The following is a 20,875-nucleotide window of genomic DNA, read 5'->3' as shown; positions in this document are numbered from 1 at the left end:
AAAACACCTGAGGGTCAGAGGCTTGATGATATACTAAGCCTAAATAATAAAAAGTCTCGATACTGATATCGGTAAACGTATCGATATTGGTGATACGGGCCTGCTTTACCTAAATTTAACGCAGCACCGCACACCTCCAGCTGACGGTTTTCACAGACATTAAGTAGTTCTAAACAGAAACAACCAGACTCTTTGGGGACTGACGCACAAGAACAGAAAACCAAACAAATACGTTTCTCCAGGAAAACAAGGAGTGAGTTTTATTCATCACAAACAGTTTGCTCTAAAATGAACAAAAGCAACCCAGAGGCTCCTTTAAAGACGATCCCCTCTTTGCCCAGGTGGCTCAGAGTCATGTTTGACAGGCAGCACTTCCACATGTACATGATGTGAAAATAAAAAACCCCACATCGTCCCAGCCTCCACACACACTCCTTCAGAGCCACCTGCAGGCAAGAACTCTGCCTCATTTCCACCTGCCTGTCATATCAGTGAACACACAGTCTGGTTTTATCCCTGCGCGCGGTGTTTACCTCGGCGAGCAGCAGAACAGGGGCGGGTTCGCAAATGAAATCATGTGGGTGAGCGCAGCAGCGGCGGGTGGAAAGGAAACCTGTTGTAAAGCCGGAGTGCTTTGGGTAGCAGTCGTCACTCCCCGAAAATCTGTCCCACTATATATAGTTATATATATATATATATATATAGGCACTAACAATTATTAATTTCTACTTCAACATGTCTATATCTTCAAATCCATGGAAAAAAAAAATATTTACAAATGATCAGATATGTAAAGAGGGAAAGCAGAGTTTGCAGTAGCATCATTCCTCTCAAGCTTTTGCGGGTAAAACGGTGAGGGGACCTCCGACGACGCCATGAGACGTCTCCGGTGACGCGGGACGGGTCTGAAGGCGGAAGGCACTTAAGAGGAATGAGCGGGTTTTTTTTTGTTTTTTTTTAGAAATGAAGAGTAGGGATTTCAGCAACATGCTGAAAAACGTTGATTTGTCGTATTTGTCCCACTTATTATTGGGAATAGAGTACACTTAGACACAGGGTTCCTGCTTATGTTTTTTTAATCTAGTAGTCCCAGAGCCAACTTTTAAAAATGTTCTGCATTTTTAACTTCGTCCGGAAGCAATAAACGTGACAGTGGGACATTTTATTTTCATAAATTCAAGTTGCACAATTGGCCGTACGTTTTTCGACTTTGCAGGAACCAAAGTGACGGTGTAAAATAGTCGGGCACATCGTCTCTACCATGACTGACAATAAGTTAACATTTCAGCTGATTCTCCGTCTCTGATGATCACAGCTGGCCTTCTGGAAAACCCTGAAGCAGGTGATCTACAAAACTCTTTTAGATTGCAAAACTAAAATGGACAAAGAGCTCGGAACGAAAGCTGACCCGAGAAGCTCTTGTTCTCACCGGTTGTGAAAGATCGCACGAAATGTTCTTCAGTCTCACTAATGGAAAGAGTTTCATATTGCCTCAGTTTAAAAGAAATAAAAATAAAAACGCGTTTTCACTCCTTCACATAATCTGGAGAAAGAAAGAAAGAAAGAAAGAAAGAAAGCAGACATCTATTTACAATCAGTTCAAGTGTTAACCATCCAGACCCCAAATGAATCAATACTTCACTGTGACGTAACGCTCCGCTGAGTGGAATGAGAACAAGCTGTGATTAAAGCTGTAGAGGCTGAGCTGCACCAAAACAAACCATCAGCTTGAAATTACAGGGTCTGAAGCATTTTTGCCAAAAAACAAACAAAAAAAGATTTTTCTTTGTATTTGGGCGTCTAAAGAGGCTTTTTTCTGCATTCGATTCGCTTCATTGGGAGTTTGGATCTGGGAATGATGATGTTCCCAGTTAAAAGCGACAACTTCAGCAGCGTGTCGAGGTTTTATTTTTTATTCTAATTTTTTTTTCCTATTTAGGGTTGGAGAACAACTGTCAAGATTCCTCGTTAAAATGCCGATTTCAAAGAGGAAGTTTCACTTTATTTTTCAGACTTGGAACTCAGAAATTATAAGTTCCAAGTAGAAATATAATTGAAGCCACATGTGTCTGTTGATGTTTGTCTCAGTCCAACAGATTCAAGGGTTCACTGTAAAAAAACAAACTCCTATCAAGAATGGTCTGGTTTCTAATGCAGATATGTTAGTACACTTGAAATAAGAGAAAAATAACATGTAAGTAACTTTTAAGCACAATACAGGAGCTTGTCAATAATTCCTTAATATTAATGAAAAAGTATCACTTCCACTGGCAGGTTTTCCCCCTCATAACTACATTTCCCCATGTTGTGTTAACATGGGGAAATATTAACGTAACATTTTCCCATGAAACAGTGCTTTTCCCAACAATATTAATCCATCAAAAAAGCTCCTATGTTGCAAGTCAGTTTTGTCTTATTTCAAGTGCACTAAGATATTTGCACTAGAGAGTGGACCAAAAATCCTTGGTAGGATTTTGTGTTTTTGCAGTTTTCTGGTATGTTAGTTGAGGAACTACTCAACTAACTAAACTAAATCCATCATCCTGCGTTTGCTGCACATTATGCATTTAAATTGTGTTGGGCAGAACCTGCTCTGGTTTAACTGAGTCATCAACAGGAAGATAATGTGACAGAGGAATTAAAGTGACTCCCTGATACTTTACCCAGAGCGAGCTTGCTGTGGGCGTTAGGACAGGATCGCACCTGAAAGAGGAATCTTAAGAAAAGAGAAGATGTTGCTGTTTCTTCTGGCTCAGCTGGCAAACTAGACAGCCATTTTGTGAATAAGTGTGGATACAAAACGGGTTCATTCTTCCTGTGTGTAGTTATTTGTGTCAGCAGCTTCTCTGGGCTCCCTTGGTTTGTTCAAACCAGAATAAGACTTTTCCCAGATTGAAGGATTGTTGGTGCAGCCCATGGGCTTTATCAGTCTTTGTTCCATATTTAGCTTTGTGCACTATGAAAGCTACTAAGCAGAGTTGTTTGATGTTAGTACGCAGAGTTTGGACAAGGTGGAGTCTAGTTAAAGTACTGGGTTCTGATGAGCTATTCCTCTTGTTAAATTCATTATTTAGTCGTCTTTAAAAAACATCTTTTTCTTAGTAGAATTAAAAATAAGTACAGGGTTCCTACGCAGGTTTTCTCTGGAAATTCTAGACTTTTTCCATATTTAGTTCTTAATGTTTACTTCAAATGTTGAATACTATAGTTCAATGTTCATTTTTTAAGATGATATTTATGATTTCCAAGCATGGAGGAAGGCTGGAACGAATGAAAGACTGAAGGGGGCAGAAGGCAAGAGAACAGGAGAAGAAGAAAAAGACCAGGCCTGTCACAATAACCATTAATGACATGATAAATTAAAATGAGTTCAATAATTTCAATTCTGATGATTAACATTTTTTGAAGGCCAATTTTGTGTGGAGGCATCATAATCAAGTAAATTTCTGGTTTTAGTTGCGCTTGTTTAATCTATTGTTTTTGAGTGTTGTGTTTTATTTTTGTTTATTTACTATATTTTTCAGTTCCAGTGTGTAGTGTTCTGTACTAAATTAAAGTTTATTAGCCTGCGAGACTGCGAACTTGCATTGTTAGGCCATTATCAACAAATTAGTTGAAAATTGACTCATACCAACAATATTATTATTCATTGCAATAATTTCTGGGGCAATTTACAGTCCAGCAAAATGTGTTATTGTGACAGGCCTAGAGAAGACATGAGGGAGGACACAATACTTAGTCAATTGGATGGGGAATAAAGTCTGGGAAAACAAATTTGTTCTTTTTACCTCCAGACCTGGGTAACACTGAAATCAAATTCCAGACTTTCCCAGACTGCGTAGAGACCCCGCCGGTACCACATCTAGCTTTTTAGCAGTTTTGTTGTGGGTCCTCTGGTTCTGGAAGGTTAACTTACAAACCCTGTATTATCGTCACTCTCACTGCTATGGTGTAATACTCAACACATACTGCGGTGCACGACGGCAAACTCTATCCTGACAGGAACTGCAATACACACAGGACTAACTGTAAGCATTGAAGGACACTTAAAATGAGAAAACACGCAGCTCCGATTGGTACAGTGTTTACAGCGTTTGGCTCTCACTGAAGCCTCTCGCTAAGACTACCTATGAACACAAACGTGGAAGTTTTGTCACTTTAACGCGGACTGGGTGGAGCGACTCAGTAAGTGAGAGCGGCCATCGGGGTTTACTTCTGGATGTGGAAGCAGCAAGTCTTTCTTTTGAGAAGGTGAGAATGCTTACAGCTTAACACAAAGTGGTTAAAGTGTTACAAACTTTTATCCACAACCAAAGGAAAGGAAAAAAACAATCTACACACATGTTAGTATATTACAAATATTTAAAAAAGTAAACTTTTATCTATAGGCATTTTAAAATATATTCCATCAAAAATAGTGTTTCAACAGTAGAAAACAAATGTTATACAAATGACAAAAGCTAAATGTTTACAGTAGAAAGTTGACATGATAGACTGCCTCCTCCGTTTCTACCTGGCACATCAGAGATGCTTCCTTCCTGCCTCCTCAGTTTATGTTAAAAACCATGCAATGACTGGAAATAAAGAACCATAATTTAGCAAACAAAACTCAAATGAGGGTGATAATATTTTGTACATCTTGTGGCCTGCGAGCTCCTGTCACCTTTGGCAAGTTTGAGTGGTTGGGTTTCAGTCCCGCTGTGACCTCCAGAGCTCGGCCTGTTGCAGCTCGGCGGTCCAGCAGCGTGGAGGGCGGGCCCGCGTGTCACGTCTCGGAGCGCGGCAGCCCTCACTGTCCTTGTTCCGTCATCAGATCACAAATGACGACTTGTGTCGGAAATCCCCCTGCGGAGAGAACATGCAGTCATATTCCATAAATTAGGATATGCGATCTGATGAGGCCCGTTTGTGAGATTTGAAATGAACAGCCTTTAAGCAGGTCTTAAACTTCATTAAGTTTACATTTCTGTTAAAAAACCCCAAAACATATATATATATATATAAACGACATTTAAAATTTTCTAATTTTAAATGTCATGTTTTAAATACATGTATTTGGAAAATCCTCATCGTTAAAGGGGCAGTATTATGTATTTTCCAGGCACACAGTATCATCTTATATCACAGTCAAGTAACTATGTTACCTTCAGTTGTTATAACATTGCTGCATATATAAAATATGACCTAAAAGAAATTTGACATTGAAATTTAACATCTTGAAATTGGGTCTCTGTCTCTTTAAAAACTCCTGCTCTTCTAAAACAGGAAGTCATCGCAACATCTCTCCTCAATTAACTCTTTAGTAACATTTTTCCCAGAGTTACTCTAAAAGTAGCCCCTATAATGAGCTCAGCAGGTGTTTGCTAATTGCTGCTGGCTAGTCTGAAGGGGCTGAGAGGGGAAGTCGCAATGTTTATTTAATGACCATCGTGGCTAAACTATTATAAAGATAATCTGCAGGGTTAATAAATAACATTTAGAAAAGTGATTGTACTTTTGGTTGTACTTCTAAATAATATAGTTTAGAATACAGTTCAAATAATCGATTGTATTATTACCTGATTGCTTATATAAACAAATTTATGTCCTAAAATATACCCAAATGGAAACATTGTGCACTTTCTGATTACACTTACAGAATATTACTGCTGGAAGCTACACAAAGCAATGGCCCAAAATTCATAAATTCATTATTTTACACTAACATGGTGGAAAGATGTGACAGTCGTCAAAAGAGTTTACGTCTCTTTGCTACTTAGAAAAATTAGAGAGAACTCCTTCTGAAACTCTACAGGTCTTATTTAGAAAGGTAAGTGCTAAAGGTTCTGACCTCAGAGCTTTTAGTCCATTTCCCAAAATACATTCAAACCAGATCAGAATCACCTTCCTGCCACATTAGTATGATCTGTGTAAGGACTGAGCTGACACGAGGGTTGAAGCTGAACCAGTGGTGTTGCGGCTCTGATTTGAAGTACTAGCGTAGTCACATTTGGAAATTTCTTTTAACTTTATGATTCATCTACTGGATGAAATAATTGCAGCAGCAAACACACATCCTGCACTTAAACCTGCAAGTACGACACAGGAAAAAAGGAAGAAAAGGTAGTACATTCAAATTTTCAAAATAATAAAAAAAAAATTCTCTGATGTTGCACAGTCATAAATCTGTAAGAAAAAAACTCCGAAATTTTAAGATTCATTTCACATATTTTTTCTGTTGAAGTCGTAAGTTTGCAAGAAAAAACTACTAATTTCCAAGACCAATGCAAACTTTTCAATATGGGTATATTTAACATTTATTCAATTCAACTATTTGATCAGTTTTTGTCTCACAAATGTATAACTTTTAACCAGCAGAGACTTTATTATTTTTCTTCTTGAAAATTTGAGAAATGAATCTCACAATTTACTCTTTTTCGTCCTTTTAGCTAAAATGGCAAGTTAATTCATTTTCCCTTTGGGAACAAAAAAGCATACATTTTGACATATTTTAAGCTTGTGTGGACATAACAGCAAGCTAGTATATTCAACTAACATCCTTCGTCCTGATTGTCATATCAATGCGATGTCATGATATAATTAATATACTAGAGAAAACTCGAGGTTTCATCTTCAAAGCTGTGTCATGTGGTCATAGTTCCAGACTGCACCATCCTAAGCAGTTATTATTCAGAAACAGCTAAAATTGACAAGCTGGTCTCACGTTAGTTTGACTGTTGAGGCTGTCAGTGTTTGTTGAGCCTGAGATGTATTTAATAGGCCAGTTTCAACAAGCTAGCTTTTACTGAGCGTGATTTCTGTAGGCTGGATGTACAAACCTCATCCTCTGTCCTGACGTAGTCCACTCCGTCTCCCTTGGCTGGAACTTTGTAACTGGCAAACACAAATCAAAGCACAGCTGTTGTAGTCTGGCAAGCTTAAGTGTTTATTAATTTAAAATAAAAGAATATATTTGTGGATGTTGAGATGACAGCCACGTATATTTGGGCATCTTACTTGTTTCCGGTCTGTTTCTGGCCGGAGAAGTAGCCTTGTTTGTATGCACAGCAAATTCCCACCGTTATACATAGGAGCACAATAACCACCACCAGCACTCCCAGTACGATCCCCACAATGTCAATATCATCTGCAAAGGTTAAATCAGGGGGAGGAGGAATCAGAAATGACATTTAGAATAAATCTAACGACTAGGGATGCACCAATTGCAGTTTTCTGGACAATCACTAATCTTTAAAAAGCCTGACCTGCCAATTCTGATTTTGGCTAATACCAGTTTTTTAAATAACTGACACTGTCAGGTGTTATAAAGGCCACAATGCACATCTGTGTTCCAATCTTATTATTGGAAAACATTTTACAATACCTGTGAAACAATACAAACGAGTTTCAGCAGCACATGATGTAGTGATACAAATGAAAAGTTTACAGCATTACTGTCCAACTGCTAAATTAACTAAATCAGTTCCTTTAGTCTTTCATTTTTCTCTTAACTGAAGATCTTATCTTTGGACCTAAAGAGGAACTATCTAATTTCAGCACACAGACACTGTTTTTATAACAGCTGGAAGGTATTGATCAGGCCAGAAATGTGGGTGTGGTGATGAACGCAGACCTGAACTTTCAGAGACACATAAAGAGGGTTACAAAGTCAGTCTTCTATCACCTGAGGAGCATTTCCAGGATGTCCCAGGAAAATCTAGACATGTGTTTAACTTTAGACGGATTGATCACCGCAACAGTGTCTTCCTGCCTAAATAGTCAGACAGCTGCAGCTGATCCAGAACGGTGCTGCTCATGTTCCCACTAAACCAGGGAGACAGAGCACAACACCCCAGTTCTAGAGTTCTTCCAATTGCTCCCTGTAGCTCAGAGAATATACTTTCAAACACATTCAGTTTACAAATCACTGAACAGCTTAGCACCAAAATACATTAACGGCCTGTTGTCGTATCAACCTTTCAGACTGGTTATGGTCTGCATCCTTAGAACCAGAACCAAACATGGAGAAGCAGAATTTAGCTTCTATGCACCACAAATCTGTAACAAATTAACAGAAAACTGCAAAATAGCTGGTGCACTGAGGTCCTTTAAGTCAAGGCTAAAAACCAGTCTGTTCAGAGCTACTTTTGCCCTTTAATCACTGGAACATCGATGAACATATCTGAGGATTTTGATGGTAGCACTTGACAAAACGTAGTGCTTGATACTGGCTTTGCAATCGGTGACTGTATGATTGTTTTTATGTTTTCCTGATGGTAAGCACTTGTTACTGAAATGTGCTATAAAAATAAACATGACTGATTGACTGATTATTTACAATGATGACAAACACGATCAGTTTGATGAAGACAGTTAACACTTACACACTTCCATCTTCTGGGGTGCACACTGAGCATGTCCTGCATCGTTCTTCGCTCGGCAGTAATATTCGCCTGCATCTTCTTTTATGACCGAAGTGAATCTCTGCACAGAGAGGGTGAAACATGTCAGAATAATACAGGCCCCTGCTGCGACTGCACTTTTCTTTTCTTCAGTCACTCGCTATTTGCAGACAATTTAAGAACATCTCAACACATTACAGGATGAAGACTCTGGCTTTGCTTGGTACTGACAGTCACTACCAAAGAACAAGCAGTGACTTTCACACCATATTAATGTTATCCACTAACAGACCAAATGTTACTTGTCAATCAGGCAAAGTTATATTTAGATGATTCATATAATTTAAATTCAACTTAAATAGGAAAATTGGAGAGACATGGACTATCTGCTCACTTTTCTTGATAAAGTGGCAATTTGGTTAAAATACCCTTTGCTAATGCTAATGTCTTCAGTATTTAGTGCAATAATACCCCAATACCCCAGTTAGTTTTCATCTGAAGATGAAAATACATCTCAATAAACAGTGCTCAGCAATTTATTGTCATGAGACAATTTGATTAGTATTTCACTGTTGACAGCATGAAGTCAACAATATTTCAGTTTTTTGCACCAACCTTTTCACTGTTGCTTCATTTCGAGCATGTAAAGAAGTCACAAAGTGTCGAGAAAAAGAGGACCAACAAATTAGATTTAAAGATTTTCAACAAATATTTTAACTTTTGTCAATAATAACAGTTTTCAGCAAGGAAATGTAGAATTGTGCACGCCTCCATCTGGCTCTACTCTGGAGGAATCTCATCAGTGACCGCCAGTCATCAACAGCTGGCGCAACATGTGGACCCATCTGGAAACCTTTGACAAGCCCTACAGTGCAGGTTAACCTGGCTTCTGACATGGACCGTCAGAATTTTAATTAGAAATAAAAATAAATAATTATTATTATTATTGAAAAGTTAATTTATTTCTGTCATTAGATTCAAAAAGTGGAACTGGTATATTAAACAAGTAAAGATATTTATTTGTTAATTTACATTATAACAGCATAGCTATTTCCAAAGGCATGGCTGACCAGGAAGAGAGCGCAGGTGCTTAGGAGTTTTATTGGCAGTCTCTTCCTGCAACAAGCCGTTTATCCCCAAAGGTAGCATCATAGCTCCTTGGTATATCCTGCTCTGAATCAGTCAAAAAGGTGCCAAGTAGGGATGCACCAATTGCAGTTTTCTGGCCGATCACCAATCTTTAAAAAACAGACTGACTTGTCGATTCAGAGTTTAGCAGATAAAATTTCTTTTTGTCTGAAAAATCGCATCCCTAGTACAAAGCATTTTCTGATGACAATGCTTGTTTTAGTTAAAGTTGTTTCACAAAGTCAAAGTCAAATATTTATTTATTACACCAACATTAACTCCATTTGCAGCTTTCGTCCCATTTTTCTGCTATTACGTGTGCAGACTGGATACACTAAGTTTAATAGAGGCACAGTGCCAATAGGAATGTGTTTTAATGATTCCAACACAAAGTCAAAATAAAACAACTAACTTTAGCCATTAGAGCAGTAGAAAGTCCTGCAACAGATGGTCTAACCACTATAGAGTCCAGATCGGAACAGCATGTCGGTCTGGGATTACGCGACATAGAGACAGGCTAAAACCACAGCAGATCAAACACATGTTCTCCTGCATTATGCGTCCTGACTCATGATTACCTTGACAAACGGAAGACAAGTGTCCTGTTTCAAAGCAAGCTTGCAGCACATGCCAGCTTTTATTTCTGTAATTCTGTGTCCTGCGGTACAATTGCTTCTTTTTAAAAGCATTTCACTTTACTTTTGCTTACAACAATAGCACTAAATGCATAAATGTTGCTTAGTGGAAACACAGGAGTGTTATTTTCCTTCTACAAAACGCAATGTAAGGTAAGTTATGGCATGGTATAAACAGAGGTTGAGAAGAGTAGCAAAAAAGCTGTACACAAGTAACACTAGAACTACTTCAACATATTTTTATTCAAGTGAAAATAAGAAGGATCCCTCCGAGAAATTACTCAAGTACGAGTAAAACAAGTGTTTTGTAAAAAAGGCAACTGATCAAATCATCGGTTATGTAATATTTAAAAATTACACCATCAGATGGTCCGAAATATAAAAGGCTGTGGAAATTTTGGTATTTTAAAGACCAAAACGAAAATAATTCATTTAAATAACATAATTCCAAAATAACAAAATCATGTAAAAGACACATTTTTCCGAATCAATTTCTTTCAATATAAAACCTATGAAAACTTTAACAACTTTAACAAAACCTGACTCGCGCTGGGCACATTATCCAGAAATTTTACTTAAGAAAGAGCAGCAATACTTCATAATATAATTATTCCAGTAAAAGTAAAAAGGTCAGTATAGTGAAAATACTCCTAAAAGTAACTTTTCAGGAAAAGTTACTCAACTAACCATAACAGAGTAAATGTAACTACTAACTATTGCCCGACTCTGTGTGTAAACAGTGCAAAAGTAAACTCTCTATGTTCACTTTTTCTTGTGTTTCATTATGTAAAAATAATAATGCAATTTGAAATTACCAGCTGCATTTCCATTAACCATAAAATTGAGCAAATTTAAATGACAAAAATAAATCTGCTTAATGGAAACATGCCAATTTTGATAATTTTTTTGGCAGTATCAAAATGGGTTTATTTCGCAAAACTGCAATGAAAATTGCTTTACATAACATTATCAACAGCACCCCATGATGTGACTAGTGGTGAAAACAATAAAGAAGACAACAGGAAGTAGTATGAGGATGAAGGTTTTTTTTTTGGACAATGAGCAGCCGTCTCCACCAGAGCTCTCACAGTTTTGCCCAGTTCATAAAAAGTTTTGTGTCATTCAAACATGTTGAATCTTTAGCGGTTCTGTAAAATCACAAACTACAAATTCCCCAAAATGGCACATATGTATGAGAGGTTTGTCGCAGCAACCCCTGAATGAGACGCTGATGTCTCCTCTGATGGCTGATAGACGATGACCGGTAGTGCCATGGCTAAATTATGAATTTATTTCATGAAATTGTTTACAACCGTGAACAGTTTCATGATGCCATGATTTTTAATGATGGCGTCATGAAACTGCCATGATTTTGAATGACTTATTGCGTGAACAAGGTTATTCAATTGTGATTTTAATTCAATTTCTCATTTAATGAAAACAATGCAATCGCAAAATTATATTTTTGCGGCATCAGTAGAATATTGACAAATACTCCATTTACAATGGAATTGCAGCTACTTTGACTTTGTTCTTAACACTTTACAGCTACTTTTTTCTGTGAAGGCTGGAGTTCAGCATAACAGGTTAGGAGAGAAAGTGAGACAGAGCTGAAGGTACCATTTTGAAATGTCTTTCGTTTTACCGCTCTGCCTGGTTTTGAGACAAAGAGCAGTTGATTGTGCTGTGTCACATCTGATGGCTGAGAGCGCAGCAGTCTAAGCTGTGCTGGAAACTAACCTAGAATTGAGGAATGTGCAAACGAGGAGAGCAGATTCCTGTCGCGGCCCGAGCTCCTCGACTGCCTCCCTAAAATATCTGCCCCTTCCCCTGGGCGTTAGGCCACTGTCCCCTCAATGCCCCGCCCATGCCCCGCTTGTGTGTCCTTGCCCAAACACGTGCACCCGCATACTGACCAGAGTTCCTGTTCCTGTGTTGAGCGTGTATGAGGAGTTAAGGAATTTGGGACTGGACTTGGGGTCCTCTGGAATCTCCTCGCTGTTCTTGAACCACTGGTACTGAGACTTGGGGAAGCCCTCCTCCTCCACGCAGCTGAGCTCAGCTAACTTCCCGAAAGGCACAGACTTTGGAACGCTGCATTTTGGCACCACTGGCTTCACTGTGGTGGCACAGAACATATGACACGAATCAGGACAGTACATCTTGAGCTTTTACATTCCAAAAGCATCACCGAGGAGAAACAAACTGATGCCTCGGTGCCTACAAATCAGCCTGAAGCTTTAGAAAGACCAAAAACTCATGGGTCACTGAAGTGGCACCACTAACAGGACCTGGCGAAAACCAGCCAGAAAACGTCACCGAAACACGCGGCGCATGCTTTCTTTAGCACTGCAGTTCAGAACAGATGCAGTTTCAGAGCCTTCCTCTTATAGCCCAGAACACGCCTTTGCAGCTGGGCAGTTCTGAACGCATCCTAGAGAATATGCCACCCGGGTCGGTGCGACCCACAACAGGGTTTCACTTTACAGCATCCGCAGTGTGAAGTCTGCCTTTTAAGGGCAAAGTAACGGCTCCTACTCTGCGTTTCCTGTGATTTTATTCTGTTTTCCAACAGAAGCACACAGAGTTCAATTGGGGATGAAAGGAAGCCGGAATACCTCTCACTACAAGGTCGATCACAATCTCGTCAAATGACTTGTTGTCATCAGCGGCGGTGACCTCACAGCGGTATTTGGCTGTGTCTGACCTTGTGGCGTTGGTTATCACCAACGTGGCCGGCTCTCTGATCACAGCTCTGTTCTCCAAGTCACCTGACGGGAGAGATGAAAAAAGTTGAACAACAACCAGCAGAAAAACAGCAGCAGCTGAAGTTGAACCTTACCCGAGATCCTCCTGTCGAAGTAAACGTAACTCGGCTTATTGTTGGTGATCTTTTTCCATTCGATGCGTGGATTTATTGTGGATATGGACTCAATCAAACATGACAACTCAACCCCTGCAAAGGAAGAGAAACAGCAGGTGATGAGTTCATTCGGGGCCATTTTGGGTTGTGTGTTCGGTCATAAGCGCTTACTGTTAAATTCGTCTGTGGAGGGGGATTCCTCGCTCGTTTTTAGCACCACTGCCAACACACTGAAGTAACCTGCAACACAACAAACAGGCAGGCAACATAAGACTCTGGATTTTCATGATGAACTGATGATCTTGTCCAATCCAAGCTGGTTCCGCCGATGTTGGCCTTGTTCTAACACCCTCCCTGGGGATGGATTTCATGCTTGTATTCAATTTCACAAACATAATCAAAGGGAGCATAAAGTCTAAATCTGTGGAACAATCTGGACAGGCAGAAGTATTTCTCCTTGCCTTGTTACTGTCCGTCTTCCAGTCGAGTGTTCGCATGTCAGCGTGGGTGTGTGTGGAAGTTGAGGGTGGGGGGAAGGTTGGGCTGTTGCTTCTATGCACAGTGGATAATTGCGCAGGGAGGCATGTGGCCTTTTCAAGGCGAGCTCACCATGGCAGTTGTTTAACCTCCTGCCGAGCCTCTCTTCCCCCGCCCCTCCTCACTGTCTATCTCTGGGCCTGATGCTGCTGTCCATGTGGGACTAACAGTGCAAAAACACCCCAGAAAGATGTGAAGGACGGGTGGGCATGGGAGGAGCCTCCGCTGAATCATCCTGACAGCCCATGGTCCGCGAACAAATTCGTGGAAATCACTTCTGCATGACTGTTGACCGAAGAGCGCGCTCATCAACACTTAGATCGGCTGAGATCTAAAATGATGGCCTGGCTTTTGGATGCAGGGTCACTGAAAATCTATTTTCGTCAGGCTATTTTCTACTGAACATTCAGATCAGCAAGATGCTGCTTTCACAACGAGGATATGTTGGAGAGGCAAGCATTGGAGAGTTCAGGCCCCAAAAAGTCACGGTGAAGCTGGACCTGAACCACCGGAACTACAAGGTGTAGGAAGGGCTGAAGAACCAATCATTAACATATATAAAGATAAACATGATCAATATTGTCACCGTCCTACAATAACGACTTAAAAAGATGACTTGGACAAAAAAAAAAAAGACATTTGGCAAAAAATTACTTAGGCCAGAAATATATTAGGAAGGTGACGATATTAATATATAATATGTCTGATAGAGTATTAAATAATTTCACTGAACTCCGATCCAGAATCACATAGCACATAAAAAATGAAAAGGAAAAGAAAAAAATGTGGATAAAACAGGAAAAGTCAAGTCACCTTGTTTGGCAGTATTTGAAATGTTTATAACACAAAAACAATCAATAATTAACTGAAACGACAATATTGTGATATGTTTTTCAGCAATATTGTGTAGGCTGGTGGTCCTTTCAGGTCAGGGATTTGAACCTGAACAGGATAGGCCACAAGTGTGTGACGCTATCAGTGAATGTCCTCCAGTAGAAACGGTGCAGTCAGCCTCTAATTAGCGGTGGGAGGTTTAAGCCCTCTGATTCTAAGGAAAGCACTCAAACAGGGATAAAGTGACCTCAGCCAACTGGCATTTGAATACACAGCAGAGTCTACGGTCACCTGTTAAAGCAGACAGCCTAAGCTGATTAGCCCAGGCTCTAACCCAAGATCATAACAAGATAGAAGATTAGACTTAGCTGATGCTCACAGCCACAACACAACACTAGCGTAAAAAGGTGCTCACTGAGGGGGAAAACAAATGCACAGCAGCAGTTTAGGGTTTCGCCACTGTGCCTCTTAACTACTTAACAAAAATAAATAAATAAATAAAAAAACAGCAGCGTGGAGTGAAAGCAGAAAATGAATACAACACCTTGAGAGGAATTTGTGTATAAAAGAAGAAAGGTCACGTGATCAGTTTGGCAGTATTTTGGATATTTAAAACAAAAAAGTAATCAATAATTATCAATTTCAACTGATGTGAAACCCTTGTAGTGTGATATGTTTTCCGGCCTTATCATTCAACCAAATAATAATAATAATAATAAAAAAAACAGAGATCTAACTATTGAAAAAGAAATTAATGTTTGTTGCTGTGATAAGTACAACCTCAGGCTCCAAGCGTAATAGTTAAATCTACAGCTATCGCAATCTATCTGTCTGTCTTTCTGTTTATCTAATAAGAATGTCTACTTGAAAACTGCTACTAAATTTAGCATCTTTGTATTCCATGTTATCACATAATTATCAAAATAAACATACAAATAAATTTAACATGTAATAGTATTCTAACTGTAACATTTACGTTTTTGTTTACCATGAACTTGTGCCATTGACTGATTTATTGTTCAGGTTTCTCTCCCATAATTAGTTCTACTTTACTTACAAATGTTTGGCATGTAAAAGTCTTTTATTGTCATCACCATACTGTAGTCTGTCCAGGGCAAAGTGGCTTTCTGAATGCCAGCTGTATTGCTAAATAGAAATTGTGTCCACCTCTGTTCTTACACACAAAGCCATCAACAGTTTTCCCTCTGCTCCGACACAAGTACTGGAGTTTCCTCCCAGTCCACACACTTCTCCTTTATTCAGTCAGTATTAAAGCAGATTAGGTGCCTAAGTGAGCTTGACATGGAGATAAAAAAAGCAAGAGATGTGCCCTGAAAACAGCTGTCCAGGAAATCACATTAAGCCCCCACTCAAAAGGACTGGCTTGTGGCATACTTCCTTCCCTTCATTAGAAAAAATATATCCTTGTGTTATTATTTAAAGGCACAGAAAGGACATCTTCACAAGCCACACGAGTAACACTATACCCTAGAACTTGCATACACACGTGTACAGAATTGTTTTACCAAAATGTCGTAGTTCATCAGTCGATTGTGCATTTATACCAATTCATGATTAATTTCTGCATTGTTGTCCTCTGCTCTGTATTTCAAAGTAATCCAACTAATTATAAGTAAAATACCCTAAAAAATTGTAGTTGTATAAACATTTTTCAGAATATGTTAACTGGATTTCTAGTGTCTAGTCAATCCAAACTCTCTGCTCTGATGTTAAACCTCCTACTCACGCTCATAAAACACATAAAAAAGGCGTAAACAGATTTTTGAAGATCAGATTGATGCATGTAAAAAAAAAACTGCTAAAGTAACCATCCAGCAAAAAAATACCTTTAGCATTTCCCTCCAAGTGTTTTGCAATTAGCACACAAATCCAGTAAAATATCAGGAAGTGCTGATGATAGGACATGGGAGGGGCGTTTCCCACTCTCTTTCCAAGCACCTTTCTCTGACTGGGCCCAGTTCAGTTCCTGCTGGCATTCTTGCTGTTCTTAAACAACCTCCTCGGTGCTGCTCTAATGGAGCCAGGGATGAGTCCACAGTCACTGTGATCACGATGCAAGACAGCGGTGCAGATCAATAGCATTTAAATCATGCAGGTGCTCACTGACCTACATAGCGGTTTTCCTTTCTTGGTTCGCTACAGATGTGAGTTGTGTTAATCTGCAAATCTGCAAAGTTGTTTTTTTTTTTTTTCTAATCTTCCTTGCCTACTCTATGATGGGCTCAGGCTATTCTCTGTAATCTTAGTGTAATGCCCTCATAACCCACTCTCTCAGTTTTACATCACTGAATAATACAGCAGGCCCGGCAGAGCGGAGGAGTTCTCCGTGCCGGCGCGCTGTAATGAGCTCCTCCTTGTTTGGTAATGTCTCCTGGGATGCTGCACTTGTCTCCTACGCTGCCGCTGCTGCTGCTGCGAGACGACGCCGGCATCATAAATAGAAAGGTTCAATTAAACAACCAGTGATATTCCCCGTGGAACATCCAAACTTCATGCCTGTGGAGAATATTCCCACGCCTCTTTGGAAACTCAAGACATCAAAGTGGCTGCGGCCAGTTTTACACGCGATCAAAAGCTGGCATCGAAACTGTTTTGTTAATAGTTTTTGACGGTTCTTATTTCATCTGTTATTTCATTTATTTAAACCTGATCAGTGCAGATGGTGCAACATACAGTCATCCTTTACTCAACAGAAATGACTGTCATCACAATAAAATAATTCCCTGATTCTCTGATTGGTTTGTCACTTCAACCAGGACGTTTCCAGGGTCAAGTCCAACACATAACATACCGTATACCTTTGGCTATACTTCAACAGTAGGGTGTTGTCAGGTGTTGTAACTCTTTCCTGTAACATTGGTAGAACAGGCTAATGTACATTTGGAGCCAGAACAGGAGAACATGCTCCACTGCTATTGCTACCTGAACAACATGGCCTACATACCCCTGATTCGTATTCAGCACCTTGTTTCACTGTTTCAACACTGGCAAACTAAGTAGCTTGGCTGGTGACGAGTCAAAGCCGTTCGCTGTGGGGGAGAGAGGAAGACTGGGATGGCTGAGGAAGACTCCACTGGGATCAGTGGTTTTTATTCTCCAGTTAAACCTGCACAGTGTGACTCTTTGGTGTTTCCTCTCTATAACATCTTATATCTATTTTTAACCCTCATAAAGGTGAATTTATTACAGCCAATTAAGTAATTAAGGTTTTGTGCATGTGCAAATACATAGTATTATTAAGTAAATGTAGTGACAAAAATGACCTGCAATGATATAAAAATGTTCTGGTAAATATTTTAGTTCAACTATTAAAGGGATTGTTAGGTTAATTGGTCTTTCTAAATTCTCCCTAGGTGTGAGTGTGTGTGTGAATGGTTGTTTGTCCTGTATGTCTTTGTGTTGCCCTGCGACAGACTGGCGACCTGTCCAGGGTGAACCCCGCCTCTCGCCCGGAACGTAGCTGGAGAGGCACCAGCAACCCTCCCGACCCCATTAGGGACAAGGGTGAACAGAAAATGGATTGATGGATGGATATTAAAGGGATGTTATTGTGTTTCCTTCTAAACAAGTTAGGACAGGTCTATGGGCAATACAAAACATCCATTTGCACAAAATCATTCTGAAATATATAGATTTCACCTGCTAACATCGCCTCTTTAGAGCTCCTTTCAGAATGAGTTGTTTAAGGGCCTCTGTCACTTTTATGCAAGTTGTTGTGGATCTCCTAATGATAGAATGATGATGCTTCCATGATTTATTTTAATTCTAACCAGCAGAAGCAGCTTAAAGCATTCTTTTATTATTATTATTAAATATCTTATCTGAATAAAGATATGTGTCAGATAGTTTCTCCTCTAAGCTTACTGTGGAGTTTTCCATGGTCTTCCCTAGAAAGAGTCTCTGATGGGAATGTTCCTCTGGAAGCACTCAGAACTGCTTTTACAAGGTCTAAATGTTTATGCTCTCAAACAAACTAGCACTAGTTTTATTCCCTCAATGTATGACTACCAACGGGTATAAATGTTTAACTTCCAGTAATAGAAGAGAGGAAGAAACACATTCCACCAACTAAAACAGAATCAGAAATATGCTGGCGACGATGCACGTCTTTCTGCAACACGACCATGACACGTGCTCTGATGTTCCCATAGAAACACAGGGAGATTTCTATAGTAACAGAATTTCCACCATAATAAGGGTGACCACCAGTGAAACACACTTTTTCCACCTGTTCCCGTGGCTGTGGGAGGAAGTGACTAAACAGGCCCCAGAATGGTTCGTTCATAAAAGCAGTCAGCTTGAGCGGTGATGAAGACAGGAGGAAGGCTTCAGAGTTGAGCTGGCATGAGGAATGACCCCGGGTTGTTTCGTCACTGCTGCGGTCATCCAGCAGCTCTTCTCCATCCCCAACACATCTTTCCCACACATCCACCTGCCTCTACCTCTCTGCTCCGAGAGATTAGACTTCTACAGACCTAGTATAAAGTAAAAATACTTTGGTTTCAGAGAAGTATGCTATTTACGCAATTATCCACATCAACGTATAGCAGTGCTTTTAATACAAACAGAAAAACTAGTAAAAATAACAAAACATATGGATTATTACTGCTTTATTTTATTTTATTAATTGGAATGCCCTGTAGCTCTGGTAATAGCTTCCAAGAGCTCATTTTGCAGAATATTGGATAACTAGTTGTATAATTAGTGAGGTTTTCTGCAGTCAGCTGCTTTGCACACATGCTGCTTGTGACCTGCCAGCTCTAGTTTCAAACAGTGTTATCTGAATAAGATTGATGAATGGTGCGTCTGTGTTTCCAAAGCTTTGCCGTCTGAGTTTTTACAGACCAGAACTATTTTCAAGCAGCAAACTTTGTTTTTTTTCAGTCAGGTGACTGACAGTGCCCAGCAATAGGTAGACAAGGGGCAGTGTCACTGACATCTCATTAAATGCATTTTAAATCATGGAATGGTGACAATTTTTGTTGCTGCATCTGAAAAGGTAGTTTTTAACTTTGTTACCAATACTCGATCGAGAATTATTCTCACTATTGGGACTGATATAGATATTAATATTGGATCAGTGAAAACCAAAATCTCTGGCTCCGCTAGCTCTGTCTACAGAAAAGCATTGTTTGCTGGCAGATAAATATCCTTCGATGTAAAATGCTTCAAAGTATTATTATTATTATTTTTTTGGAGCTTGAGTAAAGAATACTCAATGATAAGCACAAACAAACATGTTTCTGTTTTTCGTTTGTAAAGCACTGTAGGTTAATCACTTTAGATCAGCCACTGATCTATCTGGGGCAGTCTAATGCAAAATGCAGATAAAGCGATGAAAAAGAATGCGTGTACAGGCGGAGAGGTTAAAAACAGCATATGGCTACTGGTAAGAAACAAAAGTGTCAGATGTTCCTTCAGCTGCTAAGCAAATGCCACCTCACTGGAGCTGAATCCAGAGCAGCGCATCGCTCCAAGAGTCAGGAAACCTCAAGTGAATTCTAAATATGCAGCTATATTAAACCTTCATATAAATGTATTACATACTGAACACGGGTGGAGTGGGCCGCTCAATTCAAGGTGTGTCATGGCATGAATGGCATAGGTTGACATGTTTCCTGTGAAGTCAGGAAGTCCCTCTTCCCATTCTTCCATCTGATGGAATTCTCACAATCATATAAAGGACCAAAACAGCCAACATTTAGGTGCAGTGATGTAAATTACTGATGTGGGAAGGATTTTAAAAAGGCGCTAAAAGATCAGTGTTGTATATGTTTTCTATTGGCTGAAAGCTGGTGATGTGGAAAAAGAGAGAAACAAAGGAGAAACAACCTGCTATAAAAATGATTCCAGTAATCAACGATAAATGGTCAAAATAGAGCAGAAAAGTCTGATGCTGCTGTTTCATATTCACAATATGAATATGAACACTTTTCATATCCATGGATTATTGAACATCTCTGACCTGGATCTGAGCTGGGATGAGAGTTTTTGAAAACCAATAAAACCTTACAATCCTCTGTAAAAATCAAGAAATCAGTAGGTTGCCCGGGGGGGGGGAGTTGAATGCGCCCATGTTCTTGTTCTTGTTAGAAGAACTTTAGCATTTTCCATACAATCAAATGCAACATAAAATACTTTCCAGAGGTAAAAAATATAAAGAAATATTTTTTTGTTTTAAAGAAATATCTAAAAGCAAGAGACCCATACAATTCAGTGATCAAAATGATCAAACCAAATATAAACAGTGACTGGTTATCAAAAAATGAGGAACTGGTCTTTGACAGTGAAGGGCCTTGTCCTCCCGCACTGTTTCTATCTTCTGCCTAAAATGTCTGCTTCTGCACCATTCACAAATTAAAACATAATCTATCTCACAAACAGCAATCCAGTTGCTGTCAGAAACTGACTGATAGCAGTACAAGTTGTTATAATGAGTCTAGGAAGTGAAGGAAAGTTTAATATTATGCATTTAT

The 20,875-nt window shown here is 39.4% G+C and overlaps 1 protein-coding gene across 1 annotated transcript in view; it reads right to left on the bottom strand.

The window, feature by feature from the left end:
- Positions 1-229: 229 nt before the first annotated feature.
- LOC102217773 (junctional adhesion molecule C-like) overlaps positions 230-20,875 on the bottom strand; it is a 44,103-nt gene continuing 23,457 nt past the window's right edge. Inside the window, exons 2-9 of the mRNA XM_023342582.1 lie at positions 13,179-13,247; positions 12,987-13,100; positions 12,763-12,915; positions 12,061-12,263; positions 8,364-8,463; positions 6,997-7,126; positions 6,819-6,873; positions 230-4,845 (exon numbers count right to left, since the gene is read on the bottom strand). Coding sequence (XP_023198350.1) covers positions 4,810-4,845; positions 6,819-6,873; positions 6,997-7,126; positions 8,364-8,463; positions 12,061-12,263; positions 12,763-12,915; positions 12,987-13,100; positions 13,179-13,247 — 860 coding nt within the window. The 3' untranslated portion in view covers positions 230-4,809. The remainder of the gene's footprint in view (positions 4,846-6,818; positions 6,874-6,996; positions 7,127-8,363; positions 8,464-12,060; positions 12,264-12,762; positions 12,916-12,986; positions 13,101-13,178; positions 13,248-20,875) is intronic.

This window comes from Xiphophorus maculatus, chromosome 11, assembly GCF_002775205.1.
Source record: "Xiphophorus maculatus strain JP 163 A chromosome 11, X_maculatus-5.0-male, whole genome shotgun sequence".
Lineage (NCBI taxonomy): Eukaryota > Metazoa > Chordata > Actinopteri > Cyprinodontiformes > Poeciliidae > Xiphophorus > Xiphophorus maculatus.
This window is presented reverse-complemented; position numbering and strand designations above follow the sequence as displayed.